Below are 27,181 nucleotides of genomic sequence, written 5' to 3'. Positions count from 1 at the left end.
AAATATATCTCACAATATTGATACGTGGAATCAGACATGTACTTATCCATCATGCAAAACCATCAGGGAGCGTCTGATTGGTTCCAAATTTATTCTGCAGCAGGACAACAACCTCAAACATACAGCCAATGTCACAAATAACTATCTTCAGCGTAAAGAAGAACAAGGAGTTCTGGAAGTGATGATATGGCCCCCAAAGCACCCTGATATAAATATCATCAAGTCTGTCTGGGATTACATGAAGAGACAGAAGGATTTGAGCAAGCCTTCATCCACTGAAAATATGTGGTTAGTTCTCCAAGATGTTTGGAACAACCTCCCTGCAGAGTTCTTTGGAACAACCTCCCTGCAGGTTGTTATTGCAAGTGTACCTACAAGAATTGATGCTGTTTTGAAAGCAAAGGGAGGTCACACCAAATATTGATTTGATTTAGCTCTGTCTTCTGTTCATTCACTTTGCATGTTGTTAGTTGATAAAAATAAACTATTAACGCCTCTAGGTTTGAAAGCATTTTTACTGCAGCATTTTTTTCCACACCGCCTAAAACTTTTGCAAAGTACTATATATGAAAAATTAATAACTGTAAATACAGTCCAGCTCTATCATAAGAAGATAATAGAATAAATGAATGGAATTAAGAGCCTTGAATGCCCCAGACTCTGGGCAAGAAATAAGAGACAGACAAAGATAAAAAAGGAAATCCTGGAAAGTAAAAGATTATGACCAGGATGTAAAGGGAGCAGACAATGACAAAATGTCTGTTGTTTGCAGCTATAGCCCTAAATATCAGGCACTTTGCAAAGTTGGCTAATATATTATCAGCCAAAAATTGGATTTTCCGGATGCTTTCGGTTGTAAAGACAAGCCGATAAAAAGTCGTATACAGATGTTTTGCCCATGTTAAGTATATAACTCGGCCAATGTAATAATTTCTTTACTTATTAACAGTTTCTTATATAGTGCAGAAAATTCTGTTGCACTTTACAATTGGAAACAACAGTGATAAAACTAAACAGGGTAATAACAAACAGTCATAGGGGTAGGAAAGAAATGCTCACAAGCTTACAATCTATAATGTTCTGTTCGCATTGTTTTGCTTCTAAAAGAAGCAATGCGAATAGGATGCACAAGCAGCTCCTGCTGTTTAAAATAATATGCTGCATGCCTATATTCTGTGTGTAATAGCAACTGTATCTGCATACAAAATGTTATGCTACAGTGTGTTCTAGTCAAACACTGTAAAATAATTTGGCATGCTGATACAGTTGCAATTACACACAGATTATAGCCATGCCACATATCATTTAAATCAGCATAAACTGCTTGTGCGTCCTGGAGGACTAGACTTTATTTAGGGTGTGTGTTACTTTAATCATGTGACTTTTGGGGGCCAATGGGTGACTTTCTATGACACTGTGGTCCTCCTATACTAAAAGATGCATTCCGGTAGGTCCGAAAATATTGGACGTTTTATAGCCTAAATGTCGCGACAACTTGGATCCAATACACAGAACTCAGGAAATAGACACACTCCATGACATTGGCCAAGTTCCAGGAAATAGACTCACATTTGTAATGTCCGATGTGGTGCGAAAATTTCCTGGTGGCACTATCAGCTCCCATTACATACCAGTCTAATAGAGTAATATATATATACATAAATAATAGGATTTTAATCACCTACCAGTAAATCCTTTCCTCGTAGTCCGTAGGGGATACTGAGAATCCATTTAGTACCATGGGGTATAGATGGGTCCACTAGGAGCCTTGGGCACTTTAAGAATTTGATAGTGTGCGCCGGCTCCTCCCTCTATGTCCCTCCTACCAGTTCCTACCAGTCTAGGAAACTGTGCCCAAGGAGACGGACATACTTTGAGAGAAGGATAGATAAGGAAAGTGGTGAGATTACGAACCAGCACACACAGAACAAGAGGAAAGCCATGCTAACCAAACCTGAAACCAGGAACAGTAACAGCTGCACCAACCAGAATACTTAATTAAGTAACAGTGCAGGATGAACGAAGCACTGGGTGGGTGCCCAGTATCCCCTACTACGAGAAAAGGATTACCAGTAGGTAATTAAAATCCTATTTTCTCTTCTGAGTCAACATCCCTAGCTCCGATACACATCTTGCTGAAGCCAAGGCCAACAGTGTGATCGTCTTCCATGTAAGGTACTTTATGTCAACCTCCTGTAAAGGTTCAAACCAGTCCGATTGGAGGAACTGCAGTACCAAATTGAGATCCCAAGGTGCCATGGGAGGCACAAAGGGAAGCTGGATGTGCAGAACACCTTTCAAGAACGTCTGTACCTCAGGTAGAGAAGCCAATTCTTTCTGAAAGCAAATAGACAAGGCCGAAATCTGGACTTTAATGGAACCTAGGCGTAGGCCCACATCCACTCCCGACTGCAGAAAAAGCAGGAGACGTCCCAGATGAAATTCCACTGCAGAATATTGTCTGCTCTCACACCAAGAGACATATTTCTTCCATATACGGTAGTAATGTTTAGTTGTTACCCTCTTTCTGGCTTGGGTCATAGTCGGGATGACTCTGTCAGGAATCCCTCTCCTGGCTAGAATCAGCCGTTCTACTTCCATGCCGTTAAACGTAGCCACGGTAGGCTTAATAGACGTAGGGCCCTGTTGCAGAAGATCCTCGCGAAGAGGTAGAGGCCACGGATCTTCGATCAGCATCTCGAGAAGATCAGCGTACCAGGCCCTTCAAAGTCAGTCCGGAGCAATGAGGATTGCTTGAACCTTTTCCCTTTTTATTCTCTTTAGAATTCTTGGTATCCGAGGAAGTGGAGGAAACAAGTACACCAGCTGGTAGACCCACGGAGTTGTCAGAGCGTCTACCACCACTGCTTGTGAGTCTCTCAACCTGGAACAATACTGCTTGAGCTTTTTGTTGAGTCAAGAAGCCATCATGTCGATCTGTGGATATCCCCATCGACGTGCCAACCACCGGAACACCTCTGGGTGGAGGCCCCACTCCCCCGGGTGCAGGTCATGTCTGCTGAGGACATCTGCTTCCCAGTTGTCTACTCCCAGAATGAAGATTGGCAGCAACGCAGCGGCGTATTTTTCCACCCAGAGGAGAATTCTTGACACCACTGATATTAATGCTCTGCTTTTCGTTCCACCCTGTCGGTTTATGTACGTTACCGCCATTACATTGTCCAACTGGACTTGAATGGCCTGATTCCGAAATAGAGATGTTGCCTGCAGAAGAGCGTTGTAGATTGCCCTGAGTTCCAAGATGTTTATTGGAAGGACAACTTCACGACTTGACCATCTTCCTTGAAACTGCACCCCCTGGGTTACTGGTCCCCAACCTCTGAGGCTTGCGTCTGTGGTTAGCAGAATCCAATTCTGAATCCCGAACCTCTGACCCTCGATGATGTGAGAAGTCTGTAGCCACCACAGAAAGGAGATCCTGGCTCTTGGTGACAGACAGATCCTCTGGTGCATGTGAAGATGCGATCCGGACCAATTGTCCAACAGAATCAGCTGGAAGGGCCTCACATGAAACCTTCCGTACTAAAGCGCCTCGTAAGAGGCCACCATTTTCCCCAGAAGGTGAATGCACAGATGCACCGAGATCCGGGTTGGCTTCACGACAGCCCGAGCCATCGACTGGATTACCATAGCCTTCTCCAAGGGAAGGAACACTCTCTGAGACTCTGTGTCCAGTATCATTCCCAGGAAAGGAAGCCTCTGCATCGGTTCCAGGTGAGATTTTGGTAAGTTCAGAATCCACCCGTGATCCAGGAGTAGTCTGGTTGAGAGGCCAATGCTGTCCAACAACCGCTCCCTGGACAGTGCATTTATCAGAAGATCATCCAGATACGGAATTATGTTCACTCCCTGTTTGCGGAGTAGAAACATCATCTCTGCCATCACTTTGGCAAACACCCTCTGTGCCATGGAGAGACAAATGGCAGGGCCTGGAACTGGTAGTGACAGTCCTGCAGTGCAAATCGTAGATAAGCCTGATTAGGCGGCCAGAACGGAATGTGAAGGTATGCATCCTTGATATCCAGAGACACTAGGAATTCCCTCTCCCCCAGACCTGAGATCACCGCTCTCAGATACTTCATCTTGAATTTGAACACTGGTAAGCACGGGTTCAACGAATTGAGGTTCAAAATCGGTCTTACCGAACCATCTGGGTTCGGTACTACAAACAAGTTGGAATAATACCCCTTGTTTTGCAGATGAGGTGGAACTGGAACAATGACCTGAGTCTGTACCAGTTTTTGAATGACGTCCTGTAAGGTTATACTTGCCTCTTGTGAAACTGGTAAGCCTGATTTGAAGAATCTGTGAGGTGGGAGCTCCTGAAACTCCAGTCTGTAGCCCTGGGAAATAAAATCTATGACACGAACCTGTCCAGATGTGACTGAAAAATTTTAGTCGGGCTCCCACCTGCCAGTCTTCCAGGCATCGCGGTCCACCATCATGCTGAATGCTTTGAGGAAGCAGAGCTTGAGCTCTGTTCCTGAGAACCAGCAGTTGCTGGATTTAGCGCTTCTGGTGGCTGTAGAAGAACCTCTGGTTTTGCCCTTAAACTTGGCAGTCCGAAAGGACTGTAGATTAGGTCCTGAGTAGGTCTTCCTGGCTGGGGCAGCTGCAGAAGGAAGATATGTGGACTTACCTGCAGTAGCTTTGGAGATCCATTTGTCTAGTTCATCTCCAAATAAGGCCTCTCCTGTGAAGGGTAGGCCTTTCACGTCTTTCCTGGAGTCCACGTCAGCAGTCTACTGGCGTAGCCATAAACCTCTGTGTGGTGACACTGCCATAGCAGTGATGCGTGCATTAAGCAAGTCCTGTATAAGTTGCAGGAGTAAAATAATCTCCCCATGAGGCAAGGTATCTATCCCCTCAATTAGGTTACCCGACTATTTGGCGATGGCCTTAGTAATCCACCCACATGCTATAGTGGGTCTCTGGGCTACCTCAACAGATGTATACAAGGATTTGAGTGTAGTCTCAATTCTACGATCAGCTGTGTCTTTTAGGGAGGCTGCACCCGGTACAGGAAATACAATTTTTCGTGACAGCCTGGATACTGATGCATCCAGTATCGGTGGATTTTCCCATTTTTTCCTATTCTCAGTAGGAAAAGGAAAAGATGATAGCAAACTTTTAGGGATTTGAAATTTCCTATCAGAATTAACCTACGGTTCTTCAAACAGGGTAGTTAGTTCCTCTGACATAGGAAAAGTGGCTGAGGATTTCTTTTTTATATTAAAATAAGATTCCTCACTCTCCTCTGTCACCTTATCAGGGATACGCAGAACTTCTCTGATAGCCTCAATGAGAGCCTCTATTCCCTGTGACAGAGTAGCCTCCCCCACATCTGAGTCCACCTCCTCCATGTTTGACCCTTCATCATCAGAGTCAGACTGCAGGATATGGGCCAAAGTACGTTTTTGTGGACAAATGGCAGGGGACTGAGATGCTGGTTTAGGTACTGAGTCTCTTTTCATAAACTCAGTTATCAATTGTCTTAAGTAGTGCATCTCTTTCTCATTGCGGGACAATTTAGTAGAAATATTGGAAATCATTCAATTAATGGAGTCCAGCCAAGCTGGCTCTGCCCCGCTGGCCTGGGAAGGTACACTACACTGAGTACACAGTAGTGAACCTCCGGGAGAAGAGGAACACTGTGCCTTACATGAAACACACTCTTTGTCTGATATACTGTGACAGTGACAGCACACACACACACACACACACACACACACACACACACACACACACACACACACACACACACACACACACACACACACACACACACGTTAAATGCACAATTAACCCACAAAGTGCTCTTCCAGGGAGACACAGAGATAGTATTGAGCCAGCACACGGCACCCTTACCGCTAATGTCAAGCTTAGCCGGGTCGCAGACTAATTACCTAGATTAGAGACTCAGTACACTAATAATCACTCCCACCTCTGCTATGACCCCCTGGTACCGCTGAGGTAACCGGAAGTTTCTCCGGAGGAGCTACGCGTCCCTGTCAGTCAGCATCTGTGTCCACTGCAGAGGGAAAATGGCACTGGTGAGCTGATAGATCCGCTCATAGTGAAGCTTTACCCCTTCAATGGCGTGGTGTTTCCGCTCTTTTTTATATTGGCTGAGGTAATTTTGTGCTTAAAATGGAGTCAGCCCCCTTTTAAGTCTGTAATGCCAGTCTGGGTACTGTGTACACATATAGGGCCTAATTCAGACCTGGTCCCAAGCAGGCGTTTTTTGCACTGCTGCGACCAGGTAGTCACCGCCTACAGGGGAAGGGGGTAATCGCTGTGCAGGGGTGCGAATGCATGTGCAAAGAGCTGCACAAACAAAAGTTTGTGCAGTCTCTGCACAGCTCAGGACTTACTCTTCCAGTGGGATGATCCGGCCCGGAACTGATGTCAGGAACCCTCCCTTCAAACGGCTGGACACGCCTGCATTTCTCTGGACACTCCTAGGAAACGGTCAGTTGACACCCACAAACGGCCTCTTCCTGTCAATCTTCTTGCGATCGCTGGTGCGATCACTTTCATCGGCCATCCCGTTGCTGTCCTGCACTCTCCGTCTCTGGGGGGACCTCGCGCCTGTGCATTGTGGTGTATTATACGCATGCGCAGTTCATACCCGATCGCTGCTGAGTGAAAACGCACAGAGAAAGGATTCTGCCCCCCCCCCCCCCCCCTCATCAGACCCCACCCCCTCATCCGACCGCACTCCCATTAGGGCTGCTTTCATAAATTTCCCGGGCTGATTTTCCATCCCAATCCCCCCCCTGTTTACAGTATAGTGTTGTTGTACAGTTGTTGTTTTTGCACTTCCTGGCCTTAGGGACTCCCGAGGCTGGCAAAAACATCCCTAAATCTTGTATCTGCCAATCAGCTTGTTGGTTGTTATAGCTCTAAAATCATCTCTCATATCGGAGAAGTATGGTGGAGCTGATTCCTATCAGCTGACTAATCACCAAGCAGAAGCTGCTCTGGGATCAACTGGCCCAAGGAGCCTATCTAAGGATTAGACACCCTATTTATGGCTGCTCTGGGGAGAAAACCAGTGCCAGAACAACTTTACTTGTGTGACCTGCTATAGGCTCCTGACAACCTTTTCCTTGGTGTGTTGCGGTTACTAGTTGGGTTTCTGTCTACTAATTCCAGCAAGTACAATTATCTATTCTACACAGTGTAGGCACCAGTATCAAGTCTACGCAGCGAACTTCAGTCTGCAAGTGCTAGTATCCAATCTACACAATTCACTTCAGTCTGGAAGTACTAGAATCCATCTACAAAGTGCACTTCAGTCTGCAAGTACCAGTATGCATTCTACACTTATACACTGTTTACTTCAACCAGCAAGTATCAGTAATCATTCTTCGTTGTGCACTTCATTAGCAAGTACCAGTTTCCGTTCTGTACACTATACACTGCATACCCTCTGTTACTCAGTCACCTCAAGCCTTATCAGGCCTCCTAGCTTCCAATGCACCCTATAATATGCAAACCTGATCTGGGTTTACAAAGACCCAATAACGTGAAACATTCTATTCCCTAAAAGAGCAAAGTAAAGATTCTGCCTGTCTGTGAAATTCATTCTTATTACATCTTTCCTCTGTCAAACCCTGTGTTTCTGAGGAGGGAGATGTTAATCTCTGTGATGTGACCATGTACATCACACCATTTGATGCCTCTCCTTCATGTCAGTTATAGGCTGGAATGAAACATTTCTGATTTTATAAAGACTTTCTATGAGGAGAAACAGGGGAAGGCATCTGGAACAACTGCAGAGATGTGGTACTGTAAATTGCGTCACCACTGCTCTGCTGTAAAATGCCAAAATTTGGGATTAATTTATCAATGAGTTTTATACCCCTTTCACATCGCAAAAATAACCCGGTATCAACCCGGCATATAGCCAGGTCGACACGGGTCAGTGTGCCATGTGAAAGGGGCCTTGCAGAAATCCCGGTAATTCAACTCGGGTAATAAGGAGGGTTAATCCCGGGTTGAATACCAGGTCAGTGGCAGTGTAAACGGGTTCTCGGGTCGATGCGACCTGGGACCCGTTTACTACATAGGGAGAGGCGGTGCGGAGATGAGCTCATCTCCCAGCGCCACCTCCACCCCCGCCCCTATGGCAACCGGGCTGGCATATTGCCGGGCCAGGAAGCCAGCGCTGAGGCTCCAATGCAGGATCCCACCCGGGAAGGACTCGTTTCCAATTCCCGAGTGGGATCCGGTATTGGAGATGTAAAAGGGCTATTAGCTATTTAAAACTTGTTGGCTATGATAAATGGTGCTCCAGCCAATCAGCTGCTAATTGCCATTTTTTAAACACATGACAGTTAGGAGTGGATTGACTAAAACACCTTGATAAGTGGACCCCTTCGTGAGTCGGGACCACAGTGCCTCAATTCACATCATGGCCCCATTATACTCACTTCATTACACCCATTGCAAAAAGTACTACTAAAAATCCAAGATTTGCAGGAGGCAGGACCATAATGGTGCATTTCACATCAAGTAGTATCATCACAACCCTTGCATACTTCACAGGGGAAGTGGGTGGATGCAGAAGGCTGGTCTACTCTCTGTAATGGGCTTTCACTGATCTATGAGGTTCTTCCATGTGTAGAGTTAGAGTTGTGATCATACCTTCGCTCTTATTCTCTACTTTAGCTCCACATTCTTTATCCCAGTCTTGCACAATGATCGAGGATGTCAGCTCAGTAAATTGTGCCAAAGGACATGATGAAGAGCATCCTGGCAAAATGTTTAGGTATGGGTCTGCTGACGAGTCATTCCGGTAGTACATTTCAATACTGTAGTTGCTGGATTTGAAAAAAAAAAAAAAAAAAACATTAAAAAATTTGATAAAGTCATGGTAAATTAAGAGATACAATTGTAATTCAATTGAGGGAAAATTCAATTGTTTTGGGCGCTTAAAAATCCGGCCCAAACTCCTGTTTGGACGCCCAAAGTGCCCAGTTTACATACATATTTCTCGAACCTCAGGAGGTTATGAGTAAAAATGTGTCCTGGATGGCAGGTGGGTGCCGAAACAGCAGAACAAATTAATTGCTACATTGGGTGCCACGAAAAAATAAACATTTTAATTGGCCCCAATGTATTATATCAATGTGAATTTATATGTTAGCATATGCATCTTTAATATATAATGTATATGTATCAGACTTGCCAATTTTTTACCCAGATTCCCTGGAAAATGCTAAAAGAAGGGGGTCAGGTGCCAGGTGCTGAAATCGCATCCTCGTAGCTGCAATCCCCACAGCACATTGTGGCACTGTATGTACAGCAGGGGCAAGGTTGGACTGGCCCTCCGGGCTACAGGGGAAAACATTGCCGGGGGCCTCACCACCTCCTCTAGGGATCAAATTGCAGACTGTGCACTTGAATTATATACTGTATTATACACTGTATGTTACATTATACTGCACAGGACTATGGTGTATTTTCCACAGTGCATTGCTGTTATTAATTTGGTACATTATCATGCATACAATAGCAGTATTTACTATACAGAATATATTCATTAAGGGGCCCTCTCTATTGGTAAAGCAAACCAATGTGGCAGCTGGCCCCTCTGGAGACTGGCCACAAACCTACCAATGCAGTCCCCCGGAGGGCCCTTCATGCCATAGGCTGACACTGAGCAGGGGGTAGGGTCACACTGCTGCAATTCACTGCAACCTGCTCATTCAGTCTATGGACTGCCCTTTTCTATGTGGAAAGAGCAGATGTTGGCGAATGGTCTACTACTGTATGTCTGAAATCCTTGGATAGCTTTCTGAAATGCTAGACTTTTCTGGACATTCTGGGAGTGTAGCTAAGCATGAGTTATGGTCTTGACCTAATGCAATCATAAAATAAAATAAAAATCCTGATTGGCTTTTGGAAAACGAATTTGCCAGTTAAGGGGTTAACGGATAAAACTGGCAGTGCATGCATTTCATTTGCCCTGGTTATGCTCACCCTTAATGAATCTGCTTATTAGCATTTAAGAAATATCTTGTAAATAAATTGAACTATGGTATACTGTATACTAGATTTTTGCATTACCATGTCAACAGAAAATTTTCTATCAAAACATTAACATTTATACTGGAGCAGAGAGCCGGTATTCCTAATTAGCATCCTACTGTATACAAACCTCTAAATGATTTTATTTTGAGAACAAAAAAGTAAGTCCTCAGAAAGATTTGGAGTAATATAAATATAATCTTTCTCTTGGTTATTTTTGCTTAATCGCAGTTGGATTTTTATTTGGAACAAGTGTGGTAATATCACCAGAGATAGCCAGAGGCACTGGTGAGAAGCATATTCTGTGTGGGGTAGGAGGGATCCACCCACACAGAGAAGAAAAGGAGTGTGGATACACACCTAGAGGCGGCCCTTCGCACAGAGTCCAGATGACGCTGGAGAACAGCCAGGCAGTCCAGGTGGGGCTACAGAATAATACCCCTTTTTCAATAGCTCTAAAAACACGGGTAAATGCGCGGGGGCGCGCTTTTATCTGTGTTTTTTTTCCTAGTGGAAACGGCTTCCCCTGCAAATTCCCGGATCAAGCGATCCGGGAATCCTACCCAGGTAGCTTGCCGGGTTGAACACGTGTTCAACCCGGTAAGCTGTGTAGTGTGAACGGAAGCCGTGTCGATGCGACACGGCTCCCGTTCACAGTGTATGGAAGGGCGGCGCTGGGAGATCATGTGATCTCCCAGCGCCGCCCCTGCCGCGTCAGCAGCAGAATCGCCAACCCGGCAATACGCCGGGTTGGTGGAGCTAGTGTAGAAGGGGGCTGTAGCACGGGTCGCAGCCGTGTCAGGCTCCCGGCTGCGACCTGTGCTACAGGTGGAAAAGGGGTATAAGTCAGTCTGTAAGACTGCTGCGGTTAGGAGAAGCTGCCTATTGAGAAAAATGCCAGCTGGGGTTGCAGTCAAAGTCAAGCAGACCAGGTGGCCAGGATTCACACTTGCAGGGAGACAGGGAGATCCTTAGACTCTGACATTCTTATCTGTGGCGCAGTGGCAGTGAGCCAAGTCAGGCCTGAACCTGTGTTATCGTGCAGGAATGAGGACTGAGACTGTATGAGCAGCTGTGAGGCTGGAGCTTGTGTTAGACTGCAGGAAGCAACGTTTAAGACTTTTGGGAGAGAATTTGCATGTAGACTAGCTGCCCAATGATAGTCAGGGGTGAAGAAATGAGTTAGTGCCAATCAGATGCTGTCTATTATTTTCTAAAAGGCAATAGATAAATAATAGACAGCCTCTGATTGGCTACTATGGGTAACATCGCCAATTCTCTGTTTTAGAAGCTTTAGTAAATTTACCCCTAGGTGTTATTTTTTTATTCATTTGTGTTGAATGCTGCCAGTAAAGCTCCATTATTTCCACAGAAAATCTGTCTGTGGATCCTGATTTAGCACCTAGACACTGCACCAAAACACCCCTTTTCAGGGCTAATTGCCCCTTATTGTTACACAACTTAATTTTCAGTCAAAAGTTAATAGATATTACTCATTGCTCTGCCAGTACACTTGTTGTACACTACAGTTATCCAATACTGACTACAGTACAAAGCAGTATACTTAAGTCCAAATGACTGAGAGGTAGAGCAATAACAACAGTACCTATTAAGAATTTTTTAATTCCATAGATGTAATTATTTTAATTGTTTTACTTAAATTTACATTTCTGTATATAGATTATTGGCAGAACTACATCATTAGTGAATTCAATTTATAAGGGCGGAATGTAATAGCCTCCGATTTTATAAAATTGTTGGTTTTCTTGTGAGCTGCAAACCTCCATATGAATAGAAATTTGTTCTGTATACTAACTGTACTGTTCTTTAAACTACTGGTGCCTTCTCCTAATATTGACCCCACACTACTGTGTATAAATAGAAAAAGGTGTCTGGAGATGTACCGGTATTTTTTTCTCTCTGTATTTGTGTAAATATTATACACTTGAAGGTTGCTTATTCTGTCTGGACAAGCACCACACCCACCTGCCCTTAGGTGATTTAATAAGTGTATGGTCCTTTCATAGCAGTCTATGCATTAGTAAGGCACTATGAAAGGTAAGTCTTAGATACATTTATATAATGTGTCAGTATTAGGGATGTTGGTGACTCTTTTGGATAAACGTTTACTAAGAAATTTTATTATTACTCCATGTTGAATTGAGTTTATTATAATTGTTCAGATTATTAGTATTCTTAGCGCTTGAAGTGTGCACCTGCTTTTTTCAAGATGACTTCATTGCTAAAATTTCTCTACTTTTTTTCAAACTCAGCCTGTACCCTAATAATACTCAAATATCATAGAGTTTGTATGAAAATACTCCATGGACAGGGTCAGACTGGCCCACAGGGGTACAGGTGAAACCCCCAGCTGTCCCCATGACCTGAGGGCTCTCCCACTCTTTGGGGATTAGGTTCCAGACTGTGCACTTGAATGATATAATAGACATACAGTATGTTACATTATACTGCACAGGACTATGGTGTATTTTGTACAGTGCATTTCTGTTATTAATCTGGTACATTATCATGCATGGACTAGCAGTATTTACTGTATATATTTATCATGGGGACCAGACCATGCACTCTATAATTGTCAGCCAAGCCTCGATGATGACTGGACACATCTCTAAGCATGGGCCCCTACACTGCATTCCCCCGGTTCTAGTCCGACACTGTAAACTAAAGAAGTTGGATTAGGGGTACCAGACTTGACTAAATACTACTATGTGCATGTTGTGGTATTCTGATTGCAGTCAGGATTTGGACTGAACTCGAGGCAGACATAGTTAGTTTTAATTTTATATACTCACTTGTCTGGATTAATCTCCAACATAGGCCAACGGGGGTTAAATTGCTTCCTACACCAAGTTTTTCACTCATCATATGGAATTGCTCAGAATGCCATCCCTGGGCATAGCCATATAGTAAATACCTAGGGTGGGAGCTATCATTCAAGGGGAGTGGCCAGCAGGCACGGGGGTGGGACTGGCGGCAATTTTTTAGAGGCACCAGCTAAAATCTTGACTGAGGAACTAAATTGATCAAGGCCAGCTCTGGGATCACTGTGAACATAGTAAGTGATTACTCTCAAATAACTTTTTAATAACCCATCAATCTTTGATCCTATTCTCAACCTGAGCTATTCAGTTACTGTGTACAACAGAAAATGTCATATAGTGGTGAATTGGCAACAGCAAGAATTTCCCCCACTCAATATAGTCAATAAATTGTGACAAACTAAAGAATAACTTATAATTTGATAGCAGATAACAACCACTTGGTCCAACTAATCTTACCTAAACACATGTACATGTACACACACACACTTGGGGTAATTTCTTTGGGGGAGCCAATTAACCTACCAGTATATTTTTAGTTTGTGGGAGGAAACTCACTTAAACAAATACAAACTACACACAGTTAGTGCCGTGGTGGGAATGGAACCAATGACCTCAGTGCTGTATGGCAGTACTGTTAACCATTACACCATCAATATATCACAATAATTCTATATAATACATGAAAGAGCTGCCTTAAACATCACATTTTGAGGCTACTAGAAATCAAAGTGGCAATAAGCGTTGTTAGCCTCTGCTTTAGATTATTTGCCTAATTGTTCGCAGAAATTACTGTGGGCCTTTTTAATTTTATGGATTGCATATGCAATCCTCTTTGCAGATCCCCACTGACTGAGTCCTGCGCACGCGCAGGACCCGTTCTGCGCATTTGCGGCAGTGGTGAGGCCAGGGACTGCATCCCGAGACTCAGTTTCCTTGGCCCTGCAAGCCACACTGTGATGGCAATGCTGAGCAAGCGGAAGCTTACTCAGCCTGCCGACGCAGATGAACATCGTGATCGATGGTTGCGATGTTCATCTGATTTGCGATCGCATTGCGAATGCAGGAAGGAGGTGGTATCCCTCCTCCTGCATTTGGATTGCTAAGTATTGCAAATGCATAGCTGCTGCAAACAGCTTTGCATTTGCAATCCTTAATGAATCAGGCTCTATGTTCCAATCTTTTGCATTTCTTCTGTACTGTATACTAGCTGAATACCCGTGCTTTGCTACAGAATGTAAAGAATAATGCCAATCTTTGTCAGGCCGCACCTCTGGGCTTCTCCGGATTGATCTGTCAAAATGTTGGTGCTGAGGAGAATAATCTGCCTCCTTCTCTGCCCCATCCCGCCTCTGATGCTGCCCTGCTCAGCGCTGCAAATGCTCGGACGATAAGCCAAGCTCCTCCCGCTGTATGTTAAATATGTCAGGTTTGCAGGCTGACTCTGTCAAGGGGCCCTAGGTCTCCTTGCTTAGCTTTGAAGCTAAAGTATGCCTCTGCCCATACCCGTGTGTGCCTCTGCCCCTACCCGTATGTGCATCTGCCCTTACCCGTAGGTGCCTCTGCTCCTACCCGTATGCCTATGCCACTACCCATGTGTGCCTCTGCCGCTACCCGTGTGTGCCTCTATCCTTATCTGTGTGTGCCCCTGCCCCTACCTGTGTGTGCCTCTGCCCCTACCCATGTGTGCTTCTATCCTTACCCATGTGTGCCTCTGCCCCTACCCATGTGTGCCACTGCCCTTACACGTGGGTGCCTCTGCCCCTACCCATGGGTGCCTCTTCCCCTACCCTCTATCTAAATTGCTCCAGGCATTCCAGAATTATGCTGAAAACTATGGCTTTTTACATGTCACCCCCTATCCACCCCCACCCTAGGGGTGCTAGGGGCGTCTTACCCCCACAGTATTGCTTTCCAGATTATAAGTCATATGTGTACCAAGTTTGGTGTAAATTGCTCCTGGCATTCCAGAGTTATGCAGAGGCGCACACACGCGCACACACACACACACACACACACACACACACACACACACACACACACACACACACACACGTCCATTTTTATATCTATAGATTGCTATGGTTCCCCCTCCCTCCTTTTTCCTGTTCTCATTCTGTAACCCACCCTCCCATATATAGTGCTTTAAAAAAAAGATACTAGTATTTAATTTAGAAAAAAAAAAAAAGAATAATCCTTTTGAATATATGAATAGGTGATACAGAAAACACAAATGAATGTTTTTTCCCAGGACCATCACCCGATACTTAAGACAGTCCTCTCCTGCTCTCTCTGCTGTTCCGCACTCTCCATCCGCGTTGTGTCACAGTCACTCAGGATGCAGATCCTGGTAGTGCTCTAGTTTGACTGCTGGAAGTAGATGTTGATAGTAAATTCTACTTTATGGTTGCCAGCAGATGGGCAATAGCTGCATCTGATTGTCATGTTAAGCTACGCTTAAAGGGCCTAATTCAGATGTGGTTGCTGTTGCTGTTGCTATCTTTTGCAATTGCAACTATATACTAATATGGATGGACATAAGCACACCTAAGCATATGGATGCACACTACTGTCTCTTCATATCTGTCTGCCGGTGTACAACTGCAGAAACACTGGTACCATTGTCACATATTGGGTCATCATGCAGATTCTGACTTCCTCTGAAGATGCACATGCTGAGCTCATCTCCTGGGATGCAGAGGGCTCTCCCGTAGCAAGTAACTGCTAATTTATGCACACCCAGAAAACGCCATCTGAACTCTCTGTTACCACACCCAAATGGCGTCTCTCACTTTGCAACTAATCCCTCATTGCGACCACCATCGCATTTCAATCGCTGCGCATCTGCACTGTGGCTCAGACAAATGTACAGTATGAAAACATCAACTGACTTAAGTACAATGGGCCTTATTCAGTTTGCAGTGCCGACTGAAAAATGCATGCGCATCGCAATGATTGACAGACAGAGGCGTTCACGGGGCGGTCCGAGGTGACGACGCAGTGTTGTGGGAGGCATTGACTCAACTTTGGGTGGGCATGGTGTCGGAAATGAGGGCGGGTTCGAGGCGGCCACATGACATCACACGTGGTTGCTGCGACACAGAAAAATGCCCACTCTGCGCCTGCCTTCCGGGCATTTGCATGCTGGGCATCCTTGTCCTGTGCTGGGTGGCCCCCAGCATGTGATCGCAAGCAGTTGTGCTAAAATTGCAGAACTGCAAATGAATCTGAATACGGTCTAATAGCTGCTTTGCGACCACATCTGAATTAGGCCCAGTGTTCCCTTTTTGTTCAATTCAGTTCAAGCAGTCGAAAGTCCATAAAGTATCTCATATGTTGACAAAGATGGCCTTTGTGGTTGGATGGGGAGACCTGCCAAGACTCTTGTGCTCTGTCTCCACTGCACAGGATTCCATTGGGATAAAAGTCAGAAGGATGTTATGTTCTTCTTCAGTTACCATATCCTATTGTGCGGTGAATATGAGGCAATTTATTGCCCTGTAAAATTACACGTGACCAGTGTATACAATTTCTGCTTTTTTTCCTGGTGTGCAAGAAATCTTTCATTACCACACCTAGTTCACTAGTTAATATAAGCCCCCAAATCACAGCACTTGCTTCTTGGACAACTCCTTCAGGATCTTACAGAGGGAAATACAAAAACATTTCAACAGTGCTGTTGATTTAAAAACTATTGTTTGAATTTTTGTATGCTGCATTTGCCAATGTGAGCTGGCTTAGGTCACAAAGTGAGTTCAAGAGCATTTCCTTACATACATAACATGCTAGTATTTATATAACATTGTGTTTTCTCACCTGATTGAGTCTATGCAAGGTGTCTATTGGTATCCTGAATAATGACTCCTGCAGGGAACTTCCAGTCCCCACTGCTGCTCTCCTGTCTTCAGATAATTTATCTATCACACGTCTTTCTATATCAGAGAAGCATTTTTGCCAATTCTCCACGCTCATTTTGTTGATGTTAACTGCCATGAAAGCAGCCAGTGCTAGATTACCTACAGAGTTGACAGAGTGGTCGGCTAGGGGCTCCCTAAACTGTTGGGGAACAACAATGTGTGCCCCACACAGAGCTGTCTTAACAGAACTGTAGGCCCTGGGCAAAGCAATGTCTCGGGACCCATACACACCCATTCATAGGAACTAATAATAATAATAATAATAATAAAAAAAAAACAATATCCTAACTTTTCATAACCCCTTCTGCAGTACTACATTGGTCGATAGCTCCAGCTATCAATCAATCAATCAATCAATCAATCAATCAATCAGCATCACTGAATGGCTGCAGGCTAGGAGGCAGGTAGAGAATGTTTCCTTGCCACCCTGATTGTATTGCCACCACCCACCCCTGCTCGAAAAGGCCCATAGAATTGTAGGGCCCTGGCACCTGTCCAGTGTGCCTATACATTAAGATGGCCCTGGCCCTGCACCCGGCTCCAAGTCACTGCACTTTAGTGTAGTGGAGCTCAATAATGACACCTGCTCAGCAAGTTAAGTGCAATAGACAAAGGCTCACAGGCAATGAAAAGAAAGAACTATAACATAAAAAATGGAAATATACCACTTTGGCTTAGATGTTGTCTACCTTTCGTCATCCTGGTAAAGCTCAAAAAATTGACAAGCGGTATAAGGAGGGAGTTTCCCATTTGATACATTTAGAGCCATCTGGAGACCAGCAACAGTGGTGTCATGCTGTAAGAGACAACAAAAATATTATGTACAGGGAAACATTTAAAACTGAAACGTATTTTTACCTGTCATACATACATCATCAACAAGTTAACAACATCTTAAATATTGATTAAAAAAAAGTTTTTATACTGTATAGTATACAATATATCCATAAGTCTTGTGAAAATGACATTTGTTGCAGGTTTTAGGGGGAATACATATGTAATGCCGGGACCCGGCTGACGGGATGCTGGCTGTCAGGATCCCGACAGCGGCATCCCGCCAGGCGAAATCCCGGCAGTGAGTGCAGCAAGACTCCTCGCGAGCCAGCTGCTCCCACTTGGGTGGTGGTGTGGAGCAACCGCCCCAGTGGGAATACTGGGATGCGGTCGGGATTCCGAATACCGGTGTATTAACTGCAGGAGGAACTCTCCTTGTTTATTATTGCTCACAGGGAGTTGCCAGCACTGACCATGGCAATAGGATCAGGTACTATAATTCAAATGAAATCATACACGACAGATCGATAACATGCAGCTCTCCAACTGGAGCCAAGCACAGCATGCAGAGAATGGACGTGTCATAGCACTGAAAAGGTGCTCATACCATCTATTATACAGGAAAACTAATGATTTATTAATAATGTAGGCTCTGTAGATGTGAATTTGCTCTAGAAAATAATTCCTTATTCAGCAATGTAGAATATATTGCTTGGTAATTAGGGGTGGTGGTTTTAATATTAGGAGTGATGGTTTTAATAAGGCAATTATTTTTGACTGGTTTGTAGTAGACAGCATTATATAAGGAGTGTGCGCCGGGCCATTTTTCAAGTTTTGTGTTTTGGTTTTGGATCTGGATCCCCTTTGTATTTTTGATCTGTTTTGGTTTTGGATCTGTATTTTTTTAATATTTTTTTTAAGCCATAAAAACAGCTAAAATAACAGAATGTGGGGGTGTTCTGGTTCCTACAGTATTATTAACCTCAATAACATTCATTTCCAGACTATTCTGAACACCTCACAGCTCACAATATTGTTTTTATCCAGTTTAGGCCAAAAGGTTGCACCGAGGTAGCTAAACGGAGCAGCAGCAGCCCTTGGATGTATATACTGTGAGGACAAAATATAAAAAAAAAGAATGTATTTAAAAAAGGACGCATTAGGCAAGGCTCAAGATTTCAGTTAACAAAAAGATTATTAAGGCAAAGAATAAAAAAAGACAATATTTTAGATTTAATTTATTTAATTTATTTTAATTTAATTTATTTAATTTAATATATTTTGGATCAAATTCTTAATTTCCTCAAAGATATGTTTGATATGCAGAAAGTTTGTTATGCAAGTGTGGAGAGTTTATGTACATTAATTTAATTTAAATGTTGTTAATTTATAATTATTATTATTATTATTATTTGTAATATTTATTTGAATTAATCCCAATGTGGTGATAAGAAGAATTATGACTTCACTGACAGCGTCGCACAATACGTGTATGAGTAGGAAATAATATACTGTGGTCTGACCGGCAGTGTCACAGTACTTATAAAAATAAAATAAAAATTTTATAGTACACTGGGGAAAAGCACAAACAAAATTTTTTTTTTAAAATAATTTTAGGCTTTTTGTTTTTAGCATTTATTATTTTAATTTTACACTGGGGCAGAGCCCCTGGATGGACGGGCAGATCACACTTTTTAGATACAGCAGACAGAGAGAGCATCCCTTTTTTAGATACTGCAGACAGAGAGCACCCCTTTTTCAGATACAGCAGACACAGAGAGCACCCCTTTTTCAGATACAGCTGACAGAGGGCTCCTGTTTTTCATATATGGCAGACAGAGAGCACCCCTTTTTCAGATACAGCTGACAGAGAGCTCCTGTTTTTCATATATGGCAGACAGGGAGCACCCCTTTTTCAGATAGAGCAGACAGAGAGCACCCCTTTTTCAGATACAGCTGACAGAGAGCTCCTGTTTTTCATATATGGCAGACAGAGAGCACCCCTTTTTCAGATAGAGCAGACAGAGAGCACCCCTTTTTGAGATACAGCAGACAGAGAGAGCACCCCTTTTTCAGACATGGTAGACAGAGAGAGCACCCCTCTTTCAGATACTGCAGACATAGTCCACCCCTTTTTCATATACAGCTGACTGAGAGAGCACCCGTTTTTAAGATTCAGCAGATAGAGAGCACCCCCTTTTCAGATACAGCACACAGGGCACCCCCACCTGCCGCACACCACGCCAAGCCACCTAGTACTGAGATGGACACGTCTGTCCAGTACACTCTCCAATGCCGGAGTGAAGATGGTGCCAATGCACGGGGACTTATATAGAATCCAAAACCCGTGAGAATCCGACAGCGGGATGATGATGTCTTGCCTTGTTTTGGGATCCAAGTAAAGGCAGAAAGTCCAGAGCCGGACTCGGATCCCGACTCGGATCGCAAAGTTCAGGGCGGTTCGGGTTCCTCGGGAACAGAATCCGCTCATCCCTAATTATTATTGCCAGGTGCTATGTTGCAAAACTTTCTCTATAGCTCTCTGTGCTGAAATCCTGTCATCTCTGCTACTATATGTTTTTGAACAGAACTATGGGGTTTATTTACTAAGTCTTGGAGAAAGATAAAGTGGACAGAAATAAAGCATGCTTGCCTACTTTTGAAAAAGCATTTCAGGGAGAATGTGAAAGTAACACCTATTAGCACAGGTGTGTACTGCTACATCTGAGAGGCGTGTCATAAAAGTGACTTACATCCAAATCTATTCTAAATGAGCTCCAAAATTAGCAAGATGTTTTACAAGAGGTTCCACATAGAAACATAGAATTTGACAGCAGATAAGAACCACTTGGCCCATCTAGTCTGCCCCTTTTTTATTTTATCCTTTAGGCAATCTCAACCCTTTTTTAACCTTAATTCTTTGTAAGGATATTCATATGCCTGTCCCAAGCATGTTTAAATTGCCCTACAGTCTTAGCCTCTACCACCTCTGATGGGAGGCTATTCCACTTATCCACTACCCTTTCTGTGAAGTAATTTTTCCTTAAATTTCCCCTGAACCTCCCCCCCTCCAGTCTCAATGTATGCCCTCGAGTTCTAATACTTCTTTTCCTTTGAAGAATGTTTCCCTCCTGAACTTTGTTAAGACCCTTGATATATTTGAAAGTTTCTATCATGTCCCCCCTTTCCCTTCTCTCCTCCAAACTATACATGTTAAGATCTTTTAGCCTTTCCGGGTAAGTTTTGTGATGTAGGCCATGCACCATTTTAGTTGCCCTTCTTTGTACACTCTCTAATGTATTTATATCCTTCTGGAGATAGGGTCTCCAGAACTGGACACAGTATTCCAGGTGGGGCCGTACCAATGACCTATACAGTGGCATTATCACTTCTTTTTTCCTGCTACGGATTCCTCTCCCTATGCAACCAAGCATCTGACTTGCCTTTCTCATTGCTTTGTTGCATTGCTTTCCTGCCTTCAAGTCACTTGAAATAGTGACTCCTAAATCTCTTTCCTCCTCAGTAGTTTTCATTATAGTACCCTTGATACTATATTTAGCCTTTGGGTTTTTGAGACCCAAGTGCATGATTTTGCATTTTTTAGCATTGTAGTTGCCACGTTCTTGACCATTTCTCAAGCCTACCTAGGTCATTAATCATTTGTTTTACCCCTCCCGGTGTGTCTACCCTGTTGCATATCTTTGTATCATCTGCAAAAAGGCATATCTTCCCTTCAATACCATCTGCAATGTCACCAACAAAGATATTAAAGAGAACTGGACCAAGTACAGATCCCTGGGGTACTCCACTGGTAACATTTCCCTCCATAGATTGCACCCCATTAACTACGACTGTCTGTTTCCTATCCTGCAACCAGGTTCTTATCCATTTAACTGATTTATAATCCACCCCCAGGCTTTCAAGTTTATTTAGCAGTCTGCGATGTGGGACAGTGTCAAATGCCTTACTAAAGTCTAGATATGCTACACCTACAGCTCCCCCTTGATCTATTATTTTCGTCACAGAGTCAAAAAAGTCAATAAGATTTGTTTGGCATGATCTCCCACCAGTAAATCCATGCTGTTTTGGATCCTGTAAGTTGTTTGATTTAAGATATTCCACTACTCTTTCTTTTAATAGTTTTCCATTACTTTCCCTACTACTGATGTAAGGCTTACTGGACTGTAGTTACTTCCTTCTTCCTTGCTTTCACTTTTGTGCAGTGGAACTACATTTGCTCTTTTCCAGTCCTCTGGAATAGCACCTGTATTTAGTGACTGGTTAAATAATTCTGTCAAAGGTGTAACCAGCACATCTTTTAGCTCTTTGAGTATCCTTGGGTGTATCCCATCTGGTCCCATTGATTTATCCACTTTTAGTTTTGAAAGTTCTGTTAGGACCTTCTCCTCTGTAAATGTATTTTCATCTACATTATTTTTATGAATGTCCTTGCAACTTAACTGTGGCCCCATCCCTTCTTCTGTAGTAAATACTGAGCAAAAATAATTATTTAGGTGATCTGCTATTGCCTTGTCTCCCTCCACCAAATGCTCACTCTCTGTCTTAAGTCTTATTATTCCTCCATTTGATTTTCTCCTTTCACTTATATACTTAAAAAAACTTTTGCCCCCTTTATCTATTGACTGGGCCATTTTCTCCTCAGCTTCTGCCTTTGCACGTCTGATCACTTTCTTAGCATCCTTCCGTCTGTCCAGATACACCTCTTTGTCGTTATTATTTTGAGTCTGTTTGTATTTCCTAAAAGCCATCTTTTTTGCTTTCACACTAGTTGATACTTCTTTTATGAACCACACTGGCTTCCTTTTCCTGGTGCTTTTCCTAACCATTTTGATACAAAGGTCTGTTGCACTTAGTATTGCACTTTTCAGTTTTTTCCACCTCTCCTGCACTCCTTCCAAGTTCCTCCAGTCTGCCAATGAATCACTTAAACATCTCCCCATTTTTGCAAAGTCAGCATTTCTAAAATCCAACACCTTTGTTTTTGTGTGACAGGAGTTGTATCCTGTCTTTATACTAAACCATACTGCTTGATGATCACTGGATCCCAGGTGCTCACCCACATATATATCAGATATCCTATCACCATTTGTAAGAATCAAATCTAATATTGAGTCTTTGCGAGTGGGCTCCCTCACCAATTGCTTGAGAGATGCTCCCTGTAAGGAATGTAGAAATTTGCCACTTATAGCTGAACTTGCAAAAGACCCGTCCCAATTTACATCAGGTAAATTAAAGTCTCCCATGATTATGACTTCTCCCTTTAAAACCATTTTAGAGATGTCCAACAATAGGTTCCTGTCCAAATCCTGCCCCTGGCTGGTGGTCTATAGATCACCCCAATGCGAATAATGTCCTTCTTCCCGGTTTCTATGGTGACCCAAAGGGCCTCAGTTTTGGCTTCAATATTTTGTATTAAAGTAGCATTTATGCTTTTTTTCACATACATTGCTACCCCTCCTCCTATTCTTCCTATTCCTGTAAGTGGCCACAAGAAACCTTATTTAAAATGCATGTAGCCATAGGGATCACTGTGCCTTATAACCACTGCAGGGAAACGGCACTGATGAGCCCATTTGAATGTATTTATCTCTATTTCTTTTTTTCAGTGACATTGACTATTTAGGGAGTCAGGGAGATTGATGCTATTTCAGGGAGTCTCCTGCAGAATGTGGGAGGGTAGGCAACTATGAAAAGGTGTAACCAGCACATCTTTTAGCTCTTTGAGTATCCTTGGGTGTATCCCATCTGGTCCCATTGATTTATCCACTTTTAGTTTTGAAAGTTCTGTTAGGACCTTCTCCTCTGTAAATGTATTTTCATCTACATTATTTTTATGAATGTCCTTGCAACTTAACTGTGGCCCCATCCCTTCTTCTGTAGTAAATACTGAGCAAAAATAATTATTTAGGTGATCTGCTATTGCCTTGTCTCCCTCCACCAAATGCTCACTCTCTGTCTTAAGTCTTATTATTCCTCCATTTGATTTTCTCCTTTCACTTATATACTTAAAAAAACTTTTGCCCCCTTTATCTACTGACTGGGCCATTTTCTCCTCAGCTTCTGCCTTTGCACGTCTGATCACTTTCTTAGCATCCTTCCGTCTGTCCAGATACACCTCTTTGTCGTTATTATTTTGAGTCTGTTTGTATTTCCTAAAAGCCATCTTTTTTGCTTTCACACTAGTTGATACTTCTTTTATGAACCACACTGGCTTCCTTTTCCTGGTGCTTTTCCTAACCATTTTGATACAAAGGTCTGTTGCACTTAGTATTGCACTTTTCAGTTTTTTCCACCTCTCCTGCACTCCTTCCAAGTTCCTCCAGTCTGCCAATGAATCACTTAAACATCTCCCCATTTTTGCAAAGTCAGCATTTCTAAAATCCAACACCTTTGTTTTTGTGTGACAGGAGTTGTATCCTGTCTTTATACTAAACCATACTGCTTGATGAACACTGGATCCCAGGTGCTCACCCACATATATATCAGATATAGTGATGAGCGGGTTCGGTTCCTCGGAATCCGAACCCGCCCGAACTTCAGCTTTTTTTACACGGATCCGAGCGACTCGGATCTTCCCGCCTTGCTCGGTTAACCCGAGCGCGCCCGAACGTCATCATGACGCTGTCGGATTCTCGCGAGGCTCGGATTCTATCGCGAGACTCGGATTCTATATAAGGAGCCGCGCGTCGCCGCCATTTTACACGTGCATTGAGATTGATAGTGAGAGGACGTGGCTGGCGTCCTCTCCGTTTAGAGAAGAAATAGATAGGAGAGTGAGAGTGAGACAGTGACACTTCATTTACTGGAGCTTAGGAGGAGTACTCAGACAGAGAGTGCAGAATTTTGCTGATAGTATTAGTTAGTTATACTAGTGACAGAGTGAGACAGTGACACTTCATTTACTGGAGCTTAGGAGGAGTACTCAGACAGAGAGTGCAGAATTTTGCTGATAGTATTAGTTAGTTATACTAGTGACTGACCAGTGACCACCAGTGCAGTTTTATATTATTTAATATAATCCGTTCTCTGCCTGAAAAAACGATACACAGTGACTCAGTCACATACCATATCTGTGCTCAGCCCAGTGTGCTGCTGCATCATCTATGTATAATATCTGACTGTGCTCACTGAAGGGTTAAACATGCTATATGAACTGTTATGTGCTTGAATAGACACGTACGCACTCTCTACAGGATGCCCTTGTCTGTTCATATAATATAAGGCTTGTTTGTGTCTTATCTTCAAGGACAATTACATACCAGATCAAAACTGTTACTTCTACTTCTGTGTGTTACTAAATATCCTGCATGTAATGTCGTATGCTACTTCTATTTATCCAATCATATGCTTGCACATATTGTATACACCCATGTTTCTTATCTATATAGTACGCTGTAATTTTTATAATAAACAGAGTAATTCTTAACCATTGACTCGTGTGTTTCATATTACGTTAAGCCTTGCTCTCACTGGTACCAAAGGGGCCATCATATCGAGGGGACATAAGCAGACCATCCCAACAGTTTGGGGGCTCGAAGTCCGGAATCTAGGCGATCGTCCCCTGCCCGGTAAGATAGAGAATTTTATTGTCTGTCTTTTCCGTTCAGGGATTGCGATTACTACTAGATCTGAACTCATTTCGTGTTCCGGGAACACGTGACAAGAAATACAATCCAAGTCCGGGACTTGGCAGAAAAGAAACTTGTTTTCTTAAAGGCGCCGGGCGCCACATAAAGGTATCAGGGATACCATAGAAGGACCAGGGGTCCATATAATCTTTAAAGGCACAGGTATCCGGGATACCATAGATGGACCAAGGGTCCAAATAACAACGCCTCCTCGATCTGATCGCCTAGTTAGTTTGAATATGGCCATATATTTGTAAAAATTATATTGTTTATTTGTATTAGGATATTCAGTGTACGGGTGGTAAGTGTACGGACACTGAATGTCATATAACATTGCTATTTACAGTTATTTTATGCAAGAAAATTGTACTTTATTTGCAAAATATCAATTATACGGGTGGTAAGTGTACGTATGGTTGATATCATAAAAACATTTTGTATACCCAATGTCCCTTTGGTTTATGTAGGAATGTGTAATCCAACATGTTACCAATGATCTATGATCAGATCAGCTGAATGCATACGTAAACTGATATTCCCCCTCAGTGACTTTTTTATATAATCGCATATATATACTTGTATAATCTGTTGTTAGTTTGTTTTGAAAGTTTATTTAAGAGATGGGAGCAAGTCAGAGTAAAAAGACTGAATATCCCCCGCCCCTCCCCAGAGAAACATGTAAAGACTATGTCGGCCGTGTTTCTCCTACAAATTTTTATCTTGTTAACCCATGGGTAGATAATCTGGCAGGCTGGACAGAAGCCGTAGGAAGTCCCAAACCTTTCCCACGGGATGGAACAAATTTTCCCTTCTATATGGATATGGTTAAGGGACTATGTTTAGAAGATAAAGCAGCCTGGCCATGGTATGATCATGATCCACAATGGAATATGACATACATGAGAGCAGGAGGGGAACAGTGGCTTACTATAGCACCCTATTGGTATGATAGTTCCACTAATAAGAAACAAAGAAAACTAAAAAATATAACTACCCAATTACATACGGCAGAAGAAGACAGAACAAGTAAGATAATTAAAAATACTTGTCCGCCCCCCTATGGTCCACTGTATCCTTCACTAACTAATGAAGACATCATGGCAGCCGTTGCTTTAACCCGACCACAGGCTTCCAATCCCACTCCCGCCCATGTTCCACTGCCGACTGCCCCTCGTGAGACAGTCATCACAACCCAAGTGACCCCGGTCTCTAACAGGACATTACCGTCCCAATCACCACCCGCCCCCCTACCCACATCATCTTGGGATACTCTATCCAATATTTTAACATCACCCCTTCGCCCTTTCACAACCAGCCGTCAGTCAGCAGATTCCACCATAGTCACCAACGAAATCACTAGTCCCTCACACACCCGTTCCGGTAGACCTATCTCACTTTCCGAAGGCAGCCAACAAGTAACAGCCCTACATCTACCTTTTATGACAGTGGGAGACCAATTGTTAAAAAAGCCAATTGAAGTTGAGGATCTAGACAGAATAATTAAAAATTGTCCTAAACCAATGATCACCCCTTTAGGATGTATTGCTTACTTAAAAAAGGCTTCTAAGGGACGGAGTTTCACACAAGAAGACATGAGACTCATCATAGATGGGGTCATAGATCACTACAATGGGTGGGATTGGACAAAAGTACCCACAATTAACACCCCCATAACAGCAGATAATCAAACTGCCACTAATTATCCTTTAAATACGCAGGATGGAATAGACAAAATGTGGAAGGAACTTAGTGATCACATGAATGTGGTATTTAAAACCCGTTCATCTCTCCCGATTGCCGTAGCATGTAAACAGAAACCTAGTGAATCAGTAACAGAGTTCTGGAAAAGATTTAAGAAGTGTTGGACCGAGGAAGCAGGGTTGAGCCTGGTAAACAATGATAATCTTCTTGTTTCCACATTTGTTAATAATCTGCTGCCCTC

At 43.2% G+C, this 27,181-nt stretch overlaps 1 protein-coding gene across 1 annotated transcript in view; it reads right to left on the bottom strand.

The window, feature by feature from the left end:
- Window positions 1-27,181, bottom strand: part of ACP3 (acid phosphatase 3) — a 238,985-nt gene that overhangs the window by 6,702 nt on the left and 205,102 nt on the right. Inside the window, exons 9-10 of the mRNA XM_063922366.1 lie at window positions 17,506-17,612; window positions 8,674-8,849 (exon numbers count right to left, since the gene is read on the bottom strand). Of these exons, the coding sequence (XP_063778436.1) occupies window positions 8,674-8,849; window positions 17,506-17,612 (283 nt within the window). The remainder of the gene's footprint in view (window positions 1-8,673; window positions 8,850-17,505; window positions 17,613-27,181) is intronic.

This window comes from Pseudophryne corroboree, chromosome 5 (genome assembly GCF_028390025.1).
Source record: "Pseudophryne corroboree isolate aPseCor3 chromosome 5, aPseCor3.hap2, whole genome shotgun sequence".
Taxonomy (NCBI): domain Eukaryota; kingdom Metazoa; phylum Chordata; class Amphibia; order Anura; family Myobatrachidae; genus Pseudophryne; species Pseudophryne corroboree.
This window is presented reverse-complemented; position numbering and strand designations above follow the sequence as displayed.